Genomic DNA, 15,909 nt, shown 5'->3' with positions numbered 1-15,909 from the left:
TAAAACTCCCTGAAGACTAGATTCATTTCCTCAGGACTGAACAACTGTGTTATTTGGGAAGCTTAATAGAGCTAATAACTCTACTAGGATCCTCTCGTCTTATCTGCCAAGCAAGCAACTTTCCTGCTTCATCTCCATGTTCGTAGTAGTTTTGTTTTGTTCTCCTAAGAGCATTTTCCACTTTATGGGTCATCAGGGTGTTATGTTCCAATCGAGTCAAATTTTTGTAGAGTTGAGTCATCAAATGTTACACTATGTCCATTTTCCAGATCTCTAATTTCATTCTCCAACAAATCTACTTGAGCCTTGTACATTTTACGAGCACCTGAACTAAAGGCTATGATTTGCCCCTCAGATACTGTATGCAAGGAGAGCTTCCCATAGAATTAGGGGGGGGGGGGCAGAGTTGTTATCGGTGCTAAAAAAATATGTCTATATGAGTGTTCAGAAACATTACAAATGTGGGATTATTTAGTAAGTATGTGCCAAACCTCCATCTTCTTGAGGGTGGTTGTGTTTTACTGAGTGGCACTGAAGCCAGCAGGGCAGAATGATCTGATATACATCTTGGTAAGTACTTACACCCAGTAGTTAAACTTTCCTTGGCTGCAGGAATAAGAAATACGTAAATAAAGTAACTGTTATGGACAGGGGAGAAAAAAATGAGTATTCTTTAACCTTTTGGTTGTGAAATCTCCAGAAGTCTGCATTTAACATTTTAGCTGCCTGTGTGAGGTTGATACTATTAGAGGAATATCTATCACTGGAAGGGTCCAGTACCAAGTTAAAAATCCCCTGCCATTATGATCTCTGATGATGGGCATGTTAACTTCAAAAAGATGTCTTGGTAAAATGTAGGATCATCATGGTTAGGACCATACACATTCACAATGGTAATGGGCTCCATGTTAATGAAACCTTGAATGATCACAAACCTACACCCTTTGTCTTTAATCTGAGATTGTATCTGGAAGGGGCAATGCTTATTCATGAGTATGGCCACCCCTATTGCGAGAGGTGAAAAATGAATAGTACACTTGACCCACCCACTCTCTCTTCAGTGTATCATGCTCAGAGTCAGTTAGGCGTGTCTCCTGAAGAAGAGCTATATCAACCTTATGCTTCATTAGATAATACAGAATGTGTTTGTGCTTGACTGGGCATTTAGTACCCCTAATGTTAAGTGACTGGGCATTTAGTACCCCTAATGTTAAGTGACTGGGCATTTAGTACCCATAATGTTAAGTGACTGGGCATTTAGTACCCCTAATGTTAAGTGACTGGGCATTTAGTACCCCTAATGTTAAGTGACTGGGCATTTAGTACCCCTAATGTTAAGTGACTGGGCATTTAGTACCCCTAATGTTAAGTGACTGGGCATTTAGTACCCCTAATGTTAAGTGTCATAAATGTATAGATATTAGGTGCCGACATCTTTAAAGAAAATAAGAAATAGGGAAAAAGAAAGAAAGCAAATTGCGTTGAGTGTCTACAACTTGTAGATGGAATTAGAAGTACATTGACTGTTCCTTGTAGCATGAAAATATTGTTCGTCAAGTACCAAACAACAATAATGACTGACTGTATTAGGGGCTGGTCGTGTGTGTGCGTGCGTGCATTAGCAGGGCAGCCGTAGGGGAGTATACAGGGGCCGGTTCTGGATCAAAGTCCAGGGCCGTTTTTTACTCCCAACCTGTCCCCGTCTACACCTATTAGCCCCACTCATCGCATTACGGATTCACATGTGAGGCCATGTGCTAAACAGAGTGAGTAAGGTAGTGTAGTAAACAACCAAAGAGTTCAAGACTAAAAGAGCTGAAATGAGCAGCCTACAATAAGGAAAAACTTGACTAGATAAAAACACACTTTATCTAGTCCTTGGCCTGTATCCTAATCTGACTTTGATGCAGGTCATGTTGTTCTTCACATTACCGTCTCTGGTAAACACACACTATATCAAATAAAATGAAAGTTTATTTGTCACATGCACAGGATACAGAAGGTGTAAACTGTAAAGTGAAACGGTTACTTGCATAGTGGCAATATCAAAAATAGAAAGTGTCCAGATGAAAATTTGGTACAAATATTTTATAATTATTAAATTACGCTTACCCAGACACACTTGTCTAAACTGATTGGCCATGTGAAAGAAATGCTATAACCACCCCTCAGCCACATCTATACTGAACAAAAATATGAACACAACATGCAGCAATTTCAAAGATTTAACCGAGTTTCAGTTCATAGAAGGAAATTAGTTAATTGAAATTAATTCATTAGGACCTAATCTATGGGTGGGTCTGGGAGGGCATGGGCCCAGCCACTTGGAAGCCAGGCCCACACACTGGGAAGTCCCAGTCAATCAGAATGAGTTTCCCCACAAAGGGCTTTATTACAGAGAGAAATACTCACCAGCGCCCGCACTAGACATGTACACATATTCATGAAATACATTAGATGGACATAATCACCCCAGACACACCTGGCTAACTTGATGGGTCATGTAATGATCTGGCGAAGGGGAGTCTTTTGTTTAGACATGTAGCTATCTAGCAAAACAATTCACCATAATTTCAACCCATACTACTAGCAATACAAACAGATTGTCATAGCTAGCCACCATGCATGAAATGCTGTGTATGAATCTGCAAGTAGCTAAAGCTAACCAACTAGGTTCAATGTTAACTAGTTAGCTCAAATTATCCTATAACTAGCAATGCAAATAGATTTCTGAGATATTATTAATATTATATTACTACCCAAATCATACATGTAATGTTTGCTAGCGAGCCAGCAAGCTAATGTTCGCTAGCTAGCAAACAGAACGCTTTAAATTGCAAAGAAAACAACTTTCGGACAAAATGTGAAATGTATCATATGTGAAAATGTAGCTAGACTCTTACCTATACACAGTGCATTCTGAAAGCATTCAGATCCCTCAAGGGCTGTGGATCTAGTAGGTGCCCTTCCAGATACATTAAAGGACTACAGAAGTGAGGATTACTATGGAGAACTATGGAAAGAGGTGATGGTGAGAGCTTCCAAAGAGCTATCTTTTATCAGGTGATTGACAGTCTCACAGCTGAGCTGCAGAGGCGTTTTTCAAAGAAGAATCGCAAGATAATGCCAGGGGTTCCAGTCTCCCAACCCAAAGAGTACAACATTATTGAATGGGGAGCCTCTGTTTGCCTTTGCAAACATGAGATTCATCAAACCAAGCGGCTTCTTGATTGGAGAGAGAAAAGTGGAAGGGACAGACCATCTACTCTCCTTGTCTTTGTTGTGTTTCTAGAACCTTATAAAGAGGTCTTCCATGAGCTATTTCGACTTTGTAAGATTTCTGTTGTTACACCAGTCAGCATTGCTTCTTGCGAGCGAAGCTTCTCAGCTTTAAAACGAATTAAAACCCACCTGAGGACAACAATGGTTGATGACAGGTTAAGTCACCTCGGAATTCTCAGTGTTGAGTCAAGAAGGGCACGCTCCCTCAACATGGATGAGGTTGTGAAACATTTAGCCAGTTCTCAGCAGAACCGCAGATTTATGCTATTTAACTCTACCTAGGATAATTTGGCCCTCAGGTGGTCCCTCTGGTCATGATTCAAATCTGCCCCGTGTACTAGCTAGTACACTGACATTCCAAAATGATACATCCTTACATCCAAAGGGTATCATGTCACACAGATTTAATTTGGTCTTGATTAGGCCAATTCCAAAGCTTTTCTTTGCTATTAGTTAACATAATATATATATGAGCATAAATATGACACTGTAAGTTTGTAATATTGATGGGCACCAAACATTTTTTTATTTTTCAAGTCCATTTCTGCTTGGATGTCAAATTGCAGTGTGTTTTTTTGTAAATTTACTTTTTAGTAAATAAGCTATGCAATTTCTGTAACACACACATGCTATCTTATCTCCTTGGTGCTTGAGCTTTATTTACTGAAAATATTTTGGATGTTCAACACTTATAGACACAGATTATGAAAACAGAGTGACCAAAGTCTCTCCAGTATGTGAGTACAGTGTGTGTGTGTGTGTGTGTGTGTGTGTGTGTGTGTGTATGTGTGTGTGTGTGTGTGTGTGAGAGAGAGAGAGAGAGAAGTTGAGCTGCAATTCCAAGGTAGAGACACTGACTATTCATAGTATGTTAAAGAATTCTAGTGAAGTAACCCTTTTGGACCACACTATCTGTCACATTGAATTCTAGTGAAGTAACCCTTTTGGACCACACTATCTGTCACATTGAATTCTAGTGAAGTAACCCTTTTGGACCACACTATCTGTCACATTGAATTCTAGTGAAGTAACCGTTTTGGACCTCACTATCTGTCACATTGAATTCTAGTGAAGTAACCGTTTTGGACCACACTATCTGCCACATTGAAGAACTCCGGGGTTCAGTGAATGATCACTTCTACCTCTAATCAGCAATCATAGGATTCATTCATGCTCCTTAGATGCCAGGTTAGGGTAACACACTCATTTTCTGTCATGGTCTATGGACCCCCTGAAGTAGCCTTGGCCACCCCATGTATAAAACTGTAGTTCCGCCACTGGTAATAATGTGCAGTGTAGCCCAAAGATATTGTTTTTGTTGTATTGAACTTGACAGGTGTGTGTGTGTGTGTGTGAGTAAGGGGGGATTATATATATTTTTTACTCAGTGAACGTTATTTTTTTCACACATGTAGCCTTGTGCACTTGATCAATGTCAATAGTGGCCCAAAAAATGGTGCAAAAATAGAATGCCTGTTTGTTTCATTCTATTTCCACTTTAACTTGTTTTTTTCCCCAAGTGCAATACTTACAGTTGAAGTCGGAAATGTACATACACTTTGGTTGGAGTCATTAAAACTCGTTTTTCAACCACAAACTATAGTTAACAAACTATAGTTTTGGCAAGTCGGTTAGGACATCTACTTTGTTTGCAACTGCACATGGGGACAAAGATTGTACTTTTTGGAGAAACGTCATCCATAGAACTGTTTGGCCATAATGACCATCGTTACGTTTGGAGGAAAAAGGGGGAGGCTTGCAAGCCGAAGAACACCATCCCAACCGGTAAACACGGGGGTGGCAGCATCATGTTGTGGGGGTGCTTTGCTGCAGGAGGGACTGGTGCACTTCACAAAATAGATGGCAACATGAGGTAGGAAAATGATGTGGCTATATTGAACGATCATCTCAAGACATCACTTTAAGTTAAAGCTTGGTCGCAAATGGGTCTTCCAAATGGACAATGACTCCAAGCATACTTCCAAAGTTGTTGCAAAATGGCTAAGGACAAAAAAGCCAAGGTATTGGAGAGGCCATCACAAAGCCCTGACCTCAATCCTATAGAACATTTGTGGGCAGAACTGAAAAAGCCTGTTAGAGCAAGGAGGCCTACCAACCTGAGTCAGTTACACCAGCTCTGTCAGGAGGAATGGGCCAAAATTCATCAAACTTATTGTGGGAAGCTTGTGGAAGGCTACCCGAAACGTTTGACCCAAGTTAAACAATTCAAAGGCAATGCTACCAAATAATAATTGAGTGTATGTAAACTTCTGACCCACTGGGAATGTGATGAAAGAAATAAAAGCTGAAATACATGATTCTCTCTACTATTAGTCTGACATTTCACATTCTTAAAATAAAGTGGTGATCCTAACTGACCTAAGACAGGGAATTTTTACTAGGATTACATGTCAACGCATTTCTGCGTTTGTGCAACAACAACAAAACTGTCACCTTTTTGGGCCCTCACCAGTTTGCATCCCTGTGATCTTCTCTGATGCCAATAAGATACTGTTTGCTCAATTGGGAGTTGAGAATGTTGATAACTGTAGGCATATTAGAGTATTTTCTTTGTCTTCTCTTTTCAGCAATAGCCATTTGCTTTCTAAACTATGTTTTTCCTATGATTGTATTTTGAAGTATTGATGTAGGCCTAGACCAATTCAACTTATTTTCACTGACTGCTGCAACTCAACAATCAGCTATTTGGTAGGCTATTTGCCACACCCTGGCCAAATTGCGTACTGCCAAAATTGCTCATTTAACCTTTTCATACATGAGTTCTGAATATCCCTAACCGTCGACCTAACATGAATTGTTTTATGCATGTGATGTCAGAATGCACTCACTGTTTCAAAATGTGATTGTTACGCAATAGGACAGTTAACACACGCTACCTGTTAATTATGTTTCAACTTGTAAATTTCAAAATATTTTCTAACAAGTTGTAGGTATGTTCTGCCTCCTCATTAATTTGCATAGATGTAGCTCCTTTCAGCGTTGCGGGCAATTTATGTTTGAGGCTTTACATTTCGAGGATCCCACACACTTCACCAATGTTTCCGCAGATCAAGTATGCAGATAGATGCACAAATTGGCACCTTTTCTGGCTGACACTCGCATGGCCTTCCTTATTGTTTTCCTTATAAATCATAACTTTGGACATGTGTACGTTCCTATCAAAGTAAGTGCCTTATTTTCTGTAGATCATGTTTTTTCGTTTCTACTGTAGCATACAGTATGTATGTATGTATGTATGTATGTATGTATGTATGTATGTATGTATGTATGTATGTATGTATGGAGCATAATGTATTTACAGTTTTATTCATGTTTTCAAGTACTGCTGACAAATAATGCATTCCGATTATTGCATAGATTGTAATGGACATCTATGATGTGTGTAGAATACTTTTTAAGGTTGTACTGATTATAATGAGCTAATGCTAAGCTATTTGCTTGTTGACATTGTACAATTCATTCTGGTCTGACAGACCAAAGATGTTATAATGAGGTGAAGGAATGGTTCACTCATCTTTCAGGTAAACTTCTGGAAGCGAATGAAGTGATGTGAATGATCGTCGACGACACACCCCCGTCAACATGCGTACAGCAAACAGACTAAACATCTTGTTTCCTCTTATCTTTGGTTGATGTGAAAACAAATGTGGCGGTGCGCACAAACTACCCATCATCGGATTGCTTTCAATTTCTAGAAAGTGTTTTACTAAATTATTTAGATCAATGTTGAGCTGACCCGTGATGTGATGAATTATAAATAGTATTTGCTATTACGTAATACATATCGTGGTTTTTGTCAGCCGAGAGTTATCTAAATGACCGTTTTATGCGTGGATTAATTTTTTTTTTTTTTTTTTTTTTTTTTTTTTTACCTTTATTTAACCAGGCAAGTCAGTTAAGAACAAATTCTTATTTTCAATGACGGCCTGGGAACAGTGGGTTAACTGCCTGTTCAGGGGCAGAACGACAGATTTGTACCTTGTCAGCTCGGGGGTTTGAACTCGCAACCTTCCGGTTACTAGTCCAACGCTCTAACCACTAGGCTACCCTGCCCCCAGTGGATTAATTGTTAGAGTAGAGGACCTTGTGCATTTCAGGAAAAATAACAATGTGTATATCCCAGGACAAATTAGCTAGCAACAGCAAGCTAGCTATCTAAATAGCAACTGCAAGCTAGCCAAATTGCCATAAATGTTTAATGCTTTTGACCTGTCCCCAAATTAATATAATGATTCAGAGTTTGTTTTGATATTTCAACCTGCGTGTCGTGATCGCGTTTGGTGTGGGGGGACAAAATCGATTTTCACACGTTGGCGCAGGCGGTTTGGGCATGGTGTTAGCGCTAAGACTAATGTAGCTTACATTTTCCTGGGTTGGATGATTGTGTTATGCTGTTGCTACTTCTGTGAAAGTCTGAACATTGCATCCAAAAATGAACTTGTCACATTCAGGACATTAACTTTGTAAGGACTGTGCTTTTGAAAAAAAAATTATGTGAAAAAAAAGCAGTGTGGCTCGCTCAAATGCTGACTGTTGCGTCAGTCGAAACTGGACGTTCTAAATAAGCGTTCTAATCAAACCGGTTTGATCGTAGCTCCAGGGACCATACATTAGAATGACCACACCCGTTTGCTGGTAAGTGAGAAAAGTGTTAAAACAATCAACAGCTCATTTTTAAAAGAAGCTAAGGATCCTCTGTGGTCAAATCAGATTCTCTGGTGTAGTATTTGTAATGATGTTGTTCATTTCTGTACAAGACACAAGTAATTATTAGGTCGTCATTGCAAATAAGAATTTGTCCTTAACTGACTTGCCTAGTTAAATAAAGGTTAAATACATTTTTTAAAAGATAGCTAATTTTAGCAAATGTCATTCAATTTACTTTAGGGTAAACTTATCTTCCCCTAGCCGACTGGATGCGCCGCCCATGTCAACATCAATGTATGAGTAGCCGGTGTATAAAAGAGCTGACTGCGTTCAAATGACAACATCAAAATAGCCTAGATAGCTGACCTCAAGCAAACTGTCGGGTTCTGTCTCTGCTCAATGCTGAGAGAAACGTACACAGGCTGGCAGCTTCTCGCCAAGCAAATGTCTGCATGTTCCCAAAGCTAGCCAATCGATACGCTAAACAGCTGTTGCATTTTAATGCGGGATTGGAATGATTTTAGCCTTTTTTTTTTTTTTGCAGCCTACTTTTTTTTTTATCTTGAGCTGTACCCAGCTGACGCGCCTGCCTGTGTTACAGCGTTGTCCTGAGAGGAGACATTAACGTAAACTTCTTCATCATCGTCACTGTTCATTTTTTCATGAGACCCCCCACAAACACCCTTTCTTTGAGTGTTTCCCTCCCCGTTGTCATAGACATCCTCTGATTTCCCACAGCTGTGCCCTTTCTCCTCCTCATTCTTCTTTTCCCTCTTCCCTCTCTCCAGACCTCTCTCGTAACAGACGTTTTCAAAAGTCACATAGTCCTCTCCCTCTTCGTTGTCCTCCCCTCTGTGTCTGTTGTCAGTACCTGTTGCATTAAACGTTTGCTCATGAATATTCGCAAGAACAAACTCAAGGGAATAAAAAAGCCTTACAAACAAAATGATATCACCAAAAGTCTTTGGGACAAATTTGAGTTTACAGTATGATGATATCACTTACATTCTCTCTGGTCAGTCTCTGTAGATGGCTTGCTGCTCCTCCTGGTCCTCCTGTTGACTAGACAGATGACAAGCAGAAGCAGAAACAGGAGTGCTAGCCCACCAGTCCCTCCAGAGGCAATGATGGGGACCATAGAGGCTGAGGAAAAGGTAGGTATTTCAAGGTTTAGACCTACAGATCAAGACTTGTAGATGGCCAATTCATAGGATATATAAAAATAAAAAAAAAGTGATATGAAGGATTATGAATCATTTTACAATACTATGATTTTTCTCTCACGTAAATGTTATTTTAAATTAAAAAATGTAAAGCACGTGTTATTTTACCTCTAATGGTGACAGCTAGTTCACTATTAGCCGACCTGAATGACCACGTGGAGATGTTGACTCCATAGCTGCAGCTGTATTTCCCCTGGTCTTTATACTCTGCAACAGGGAAGTGGAAGCAGGCAGAGTGGTTGACTGCTGGCGTAGTCTCTGTTCTGTTGGAACCAGAGAAGTCCAGATAGAAGAGGCCTCCGGGATACTGTGGCTGAATGGAGCAGATGATGGAGAAGCTGTGGCCCCTGGTCACCTCTGGCCCATGAGGTTCCCAAAACATCCCTCCATTTGGAGGACTGAGAGAGATGTTGGGCTGTAGCAGGACCACTTGGAAGAAAGTAAACAGCAATATGACTGTAATGTGATTCCATATTCACACCTTGTAACTGAGAAATATGTGTGTGACACAATGAATATGAGGTTAAAGTGCAGACGGTCCGCTTTAATTTGAGGGTATTTTCATCCGTATAGGGTGAACCGTTTAGAAATTACAGTACTTTTTGTACATAGTCCCATTTTAGGGGACCAAAAGTATTGGGACAAATTCACGTACAGTACCATTCAAGGGTTTTTCTTTATTTTCTACATTGAAGAATGATATTGAAGACATCAAAACTGTAAAACAACATATAAGAAATCATGTAGTAAACAAAAGTTTTAAACAAATCAAAATATATTTGAGATTTGAGATTCTTCAAAGTTGCCATCCTTTGCCTTGATGTCAGCTTTGCACACTCTTGGCATTCTCTCAACCAGTTTCACCTGGAATGCTTTTCCAACAGTCTTAAAGGAGTTCCCACATATGCTGAGCACTTGTTGGATGCTTTTCCTTCACTCTGCGGTCCAACTCATCCCAAACCATCTCAATTGGGTTGAGGTCAGGTGATTGTGGAGGCCAGGCCAACTGATGCAGCACTCCATCACTCTCCTTCTTGTTCCAATAGCCTGGAGGTGTGTTGGGTCATTGTCCTGTTGAAAAACAAATGATAGTCCCACTAAGCGCAAACCAGTTGGGATGGCGTATCGCTGCAAAATGCTGTGGTAGCCATGCGGGACAAGTGTGCCTTGGATTCTAAATAAATCACCAACAGTGTCACCAGCAAAGCACCCCCACACAGTTACACATCCTCCTTCATGCTTCACGGTGGGAACCACACGTGCGGAGATCTTCCGTTCACCTACTCTGCATCTCACAACGACATGGCGGTTGGAACCAAAAATCTCAAATTTGGTCATCAGACCAAAGGACAGATTTCCCCTGGTCTAATGTCCATTGCTCATGTTTCATGGCCCAAGCAAGTCTCTTCTTCTTATTGATGTCCTTTAGTAGTGTTTTCTTTGCAGCAATTTGACCATGAAGGCCTGATTCACACATTCTCCTCTGAACAATTGATGTTGAGATGTGTCTGTTACTTGAACTCTGTGAAGAATTTATTTGGGCTGCAATCTGAGGTGCAGTTAACTCTAATGAATGTGTCTTCTACAGCAGAGGTAACTCTGGGACTTGATTTCCTGTGGTGGTCCTCGTGAGAGCCAGTTTCATCAAAGAACTTGATGATTTTTGCGACTGCACTTGAAGAAACTTTCAAAGTTCTTGAAATTTAATTTCTTATTGCTTATTTGAGCTATTCTTGCCATAATATGGACTTGGTCTTTTACCAAATAGGCTATCTTCTGTATCCCAATCCTACCTTGTCACAGCACAACTGATTGGCTGATACGCATTAAGAAGGAAACACATTTCACAAATTAACAGGGTAAACATATGAATTGAAATGCATTCCAGGTGACTACCTCATGAAGCTGGTTGAGAGAATGCCAAGATTGTGCAAAGAATCTCAAATATAAAATATATTTTGATTTGTTGAACACTTTTTTGGTTACTACATGATTCCCTATGTGTTATTTCATAGTTCTGATATCTTTACTATTATTCTGCAATGTAGATAATAGGAAAAATAAAGAAACCCTTGAATGAGTAGGTGTGTCCAAACTTTTGACTGGTACTGTATATGTTTAAAATAGTCAAACGTTTAGTATTTTTGGTCCCATATTCATAGCACGCAATGACTACATCAAGCTTCTGACTGTACACATTTGTTGGATGCATTTGCTGTTTGTTTTGGTGGTGTTTCAGATTATTTTGTGCCCAATAGAAATGAATGGTAAATAATGTGTTGTGCCATTTGATGTACTTTTACTGTAAATAAAAAATACACTGCTCAAAAAAAAATAAAGGGAACACTTAAACACAATGTAACTTCAAGTCAATCACACTTCTGTGAAATCAAACTGTCCACTTAGGAAGCAACACTGATTGACAATACATTTCACATGCTGTTGTGCAAATTTAATAGACAACAGGTGGAAATGATAGGCAATTAGCAAGACACCCCCAATAAAGGAGTGGTTCTGCAGGTGGTACCACAGACCACTTCTCAGTTCCTATGCTTCCTGGCTGATGTTTTGGTCACTTTTGAATGCTGGCGGTGCTTTCACTCTAGTGGTAGCATGAGATGGAGTCTACAACCCACACAAGTGGCTCAGGTAGTGCAGCTCATCCAGGATGGCACATCAATGCGAGCTGTGGCAAGAAGGTTTGCTGTGTCTGCCAGCGTAGTGTCCAGAGCATGGAGGCGCTACCAGGAGACAGGCCAGTACATCAGGAGATGTGGAGGAGGCCGTAGGAGGGCAACAACCCAGCAGCAGGACCGCTACCTCCACCTTTTTGCAAGGAGGAGCACTGCCAGAGCCGTGCAAAATGACCTCCAGCAGGCCACAAATGTGCATGTGTCTGCTCAAACGGTCAGAAACAGACTCAGGGTGGTATGAGGGCCAGACGTCCACAGGTGGGGGTTGTGCTTACAGCCCAACACTGTGCAGGACGTGCAGGACGTTTGGCATTTGCCAGAGAAAACCAAGACTGGCAAATTCGCCACTGGCACCCTGTGCTCTTCACAGATGAAAGCAGGTTCACACTGAGCACGTGACAGACGTGACAGAGTCTGGAGACGCAGTTCTGGAGAACGTTCTGCTGCCTGCAACATCCTCCAGCATGACCGGTTTGGCGGTGGGTCAGTCATGGTGTGGGGTGGCATTCCATGTGCTCGCCAGAGGTAGCCTGACTGCCATTAGGTACCGAGATGAGATCCTCAGACCCCTCGTGAGACCATATGCTGGTGCGGTTGGCCCTGGGTTCCTCCTAATGCAAGACAATGCTAGACCTCATGTGGCTGGAGTGTGTCAGCAGTTCCTGCAAGAGGAAGGCATTGATGCTATGGACTGGCCCGCCCATTCCCCAGACCTGAATCCAATTGAGCATATCTGGGACATCATGTCTCGCTCCATCCACCAACGCCACATTGCACCACAGACTGTCCAGGAGGTGGCGGATACCTTAGTCCAGGTCTGGGAGGAGATCCCTCAGGAGACCATCCAACACCTCATCAGGAGCATGCCCAGGCATTGTAGGGAGGTCATACAGGCATGTGGAGGCCACACACCCTACTGAGCCACATTTTGACTTGTTTTAAGGACATTACATCAAGTTGGATCAGCCTGTAGTGTGGTTTTCCACTTTAATTTGGAGTGTGACTCCAAATCCAGACCTCCATGGGTTGATACATTTGATTTCCATTGATCATTTTTGTGTGATTTTGTTGTCAGCACATTGAACTATCTAAAGAAAAAAGTATTTATTAAGAATATTTTATTCATTCAGATCTAGGATGTGTTATTTTAGTGTTCCCTTTATTTTTTTTGAGCAGTGTATAATATGTTTCTAAAAACTTCTACGTGAATGTTTTACCGTGATTACGGATAGTCCTGAATATATTCGTGAACAATGATGAGTGAGAAAGTTAGATGCACAAATTTCATAGCCACACAAAATAATCTGAAACACTACCAAAACAAACAGCAAATGCATCCAAGTGCGTCAAGTCACAAACGTGATGTGATCATTGCATGCTAGGAATATGGGACCAAATACTAAACGTTTGATTACTTCATTACACATACTGTATAAGTGAATTTGTCTCAATACTTTTGGTCCCCTAAAATGGGGGGACTAGATACAAAAAGTGCTGTCATTTCTAAACGGTTCGCCCGTTTAGAATGAACATACCCTCAAATTAGAGCTGACAGTCTGCACTTTGACCTCAGTCATTGTCTCATTTCAAATCTAAAGTGCTGGAGTACAGAGCCAAAACAAAATATTTGTCACTGTCCCAATACTTTTGGAGCTCACTGTAGATTAAGCAACACTTGTTTCCCAACTACCACCTCACCTTTAGTAACGTTGCTGTAAGGGGAGCTGATGGCTTTGCCGTTGGAGTGGGTTCTGTAGAGACAGCTGTAACTGCCCTGGTGTGAAGCGTCCGTCTTAAACTTTGTTAAAGTAGCCCTGGGCTGTGAGGATCCAACGGTCACGGTCATGACGGAGTCTCCATTCAGATAGAAGATGAACTCCACAGCATTACAGAGGATACGGGATGGAAGAGTGCAGGTGAGCTGGACTTCCTCTCCATGCAAGAAGGCAGAGTAGGACCGGTCTGTGGAGAGTGAAGGCTTCTGAAAGACAACACCTGTTGGTCAAAGAGATGTAGTTTAGTGAGGAAACAATAATCACAACCTATCTGGTCTTCATACTATATAAGCCACATGCTCTGTTCTAGGTTGCCCCCATCTGGTCATATAGCACCAATTCAGGCCTGGGTTAAGATTATTTGTGCAACGGTCAACTCTCAACTAGGTGGCAGAGCAGGCCACAATACTGCAGTAATATGCTTTTTTTAGGATTTTGTCTTTAAAGAGACCTTTCTGAACAATTCAAACCAAATGTCTAGACAAGGCAAAGAGACTCCCTTACCTGAACAAATAACAGCTGCGTCGTTACCATGATTACAGTTATGTGTTCCTCCTCCTGTGTGTGGGCACTGTGTGATGGAGCACTCTGTGCCAGAGCAGCCAACATCATCCTGCCAGATGGGCCCACTGCCCTGACCAAAGTAGGCCCTCTCTGGGGCACTATCAGCTCTCCCACAGCCAAGCTGTCTGCAAACCACAGCAGCATCATTCAAGTCCCACACGTCGTCACACACGGTTCGCCAGTGACCAGTTTGATAGACCTCCACCCTCCCAGAGCAGAGGTCACTCCCATTGACCAGTCTGATATTAGGTTTAACTAGGCATGAAAGAACATTTGACAATTAAATGCATTTCAGTATCATTTTTATCAACTAAATCAATGCCAAGTTGACACAACGAAAATTAAGGTATTTCGACTTTTATCAAACACAATAGCAACAGAGGGACTTTTCTTACCTGAGCAGACAACTCTGGCATCTTGAGCCTGTAAACAGTCATGGTGTTTCAATCCTCCATGTGAGCATTCTGTGAGGGAGCTCTCAGTGCCTTTACACCCAACATCATCCAGCCAAGTAGGCCTGCCACCACTACCCTGACCTATGTGGGCACTACCTTGGGCACTCACAGCTCTCCCACAGCCCAGCTGGCCACACACCACATTGGCATCGTTTACGTCCCACTTCTGGCCACACACTCGTCCCCACTGGCCCTTGTAAAGAATCTCTACTGTCCCCGAGCAGCTTCTAGTGCCATCGACCAGCCTGATCTCTTCACCAGCTCACAAAGAGAAAAAAGAGATGATCGGGAAAAATAATTAATAATGATTAATAATCAAATAAGCAATTTAACACCGTCAATATTGTCAAAGTTGTTCTATTAAAAGTTGTGTTGCTTAACCTTTTATGGACTTTAACAGCATTTTAAAACCTTTTTGAGACTTGTGTTCACATGTAAATGAACACTTACCTGCCAATGAAGATAACACCATTCGATGAGCTGTTGGGGAGAAACACAGTGAAATCTGTTATGAATGTTTTGTAATGTTTAAAAAAAATGTAGAACTACCTTAATTCTGCTGGACCCCCAGGAAGAGTATCCTTGGCAGCAGCTAATGGGGATCCATAATAAATATCAATAAATACAGACAACCAAAACATTAGAATTTAAACAAACATTTACTGAAGTTGCCATTTCTAAATGGATAACACCTTACTATAATGTCCAGTACAAAAAAATCATACATTTTTTAAATATACATTTGCTCACCATTTAATAAATGGTATTGTTACATTTAGATATGTTAGTAAGCTATATGTAGATGTAACGGATGTGAAACGGCTAGCTTAGTTAGCGTGGGTGCTAAATAGCGTTTCAATCAGTGACGTCACTTGCTCTGAGACCTTGAAGTAGTAGTTCCCCTTGCTCTGCAAGGGCCGCGGCTTTTGTGGAGCGATGGGTAACGACGCTTCGTAGGCGTCAGTTGTTGATGTGTGCAGAAGGTCCCTGGTTCGCGCCCGGGTATGGGCGAGGGGACGGTTTAAAATTATACTGTTACATTGATGCTGTTGACCCGGATGACTGGTTGCAGACCAGCTTCTTAGTATACATATTAAGCTTCATTTAAAAAAAAAAAAAAATTCTCACATTATAGCCCTCTTCTAAAATCAGATAATCCTGCTTTCTGCAAAAAGCTATGAATGACTCTCAACACTTTATTTTATGAAAAAGTTTCCCCACTTGATGTTGACTTATGTTATTTCCTGAT

At 41.1% G+C, this 15,909-nt stretch overlaps 1 protein-coding gene across 1 annotated transcript; it reads right to left on the bottom strand.

Annotated features, from left to right (window-relative positions):
- Positions 1 to 8,284: 8,284 nt before the first annotated feature.
- LOC110486149 lies at positions 8,285 to 14,175 on the bottom strand. The gene is made up of 5 exons (XM_036939741.1): positions 14,146 to 14,175; positions 13,565 to 13,847; positions 9,282 to 9,602; positions 8,956 to 9,093; positions 8,285 to 8,821 (listed from the first exon to the last, which is right to left on the bottom strand). Exons 1-5 carry the CDS (start codon positions 14,173 to 14,175, stop codon positions 8,508 to 8,510), a joined length of 1,086 nt encoding a protein of 361 aa, XP_036795636.1. The 3' UTR covers positions 8,285 to 8,507.
- Between the last annotated feature and the right edge of the window lie 1,734 nt (positions 14,176 to 15,909).

The sequence above is a fragment of the Oncorhynchus mykiss genome, chromosome 13 (genome assembly GCF_013265735.2).
Source record: "Oncorhynchus mykiss isolate Arlee chromosome 13, USDA_OmykA_1.1, whole genome shotgun sequence".
Taxonomy (NCBI): domain Eukaryota; kingdom Metazoa; phylum Chordata; class Actinopteri; order Salmoniformes; family Salmonidae; genus Oncorhynchus; species Oncorhynchus mykiss.
This window is presented reverse-complemented; position numbering and strand designations above follow the sequence as displayed.

Excerpts from the sequence above, each read along its gene's own strand:
- LOC110486149 (XM_036939741.1), bottom strand. The coding sequence starts at position 14,175 with ATGGTAACGACGCAGCTGTTATTTGTTCAG. Across the intron at positions 9,094-9,281 it reads ACTAGCTGTCACCATTAGAG|CCTCTATGGTCCCCATCATT; the intron begins GTAAAATAACAC and ends CCTTTTCCTCAG. Across the intron at positions 8,822-8,955 it reads AGAGACTGACCAGAGAGAAT|GTACTGACAACAGACACAGA; the intron begins GTAAGTGATATC and ends TTAATGCAACAG.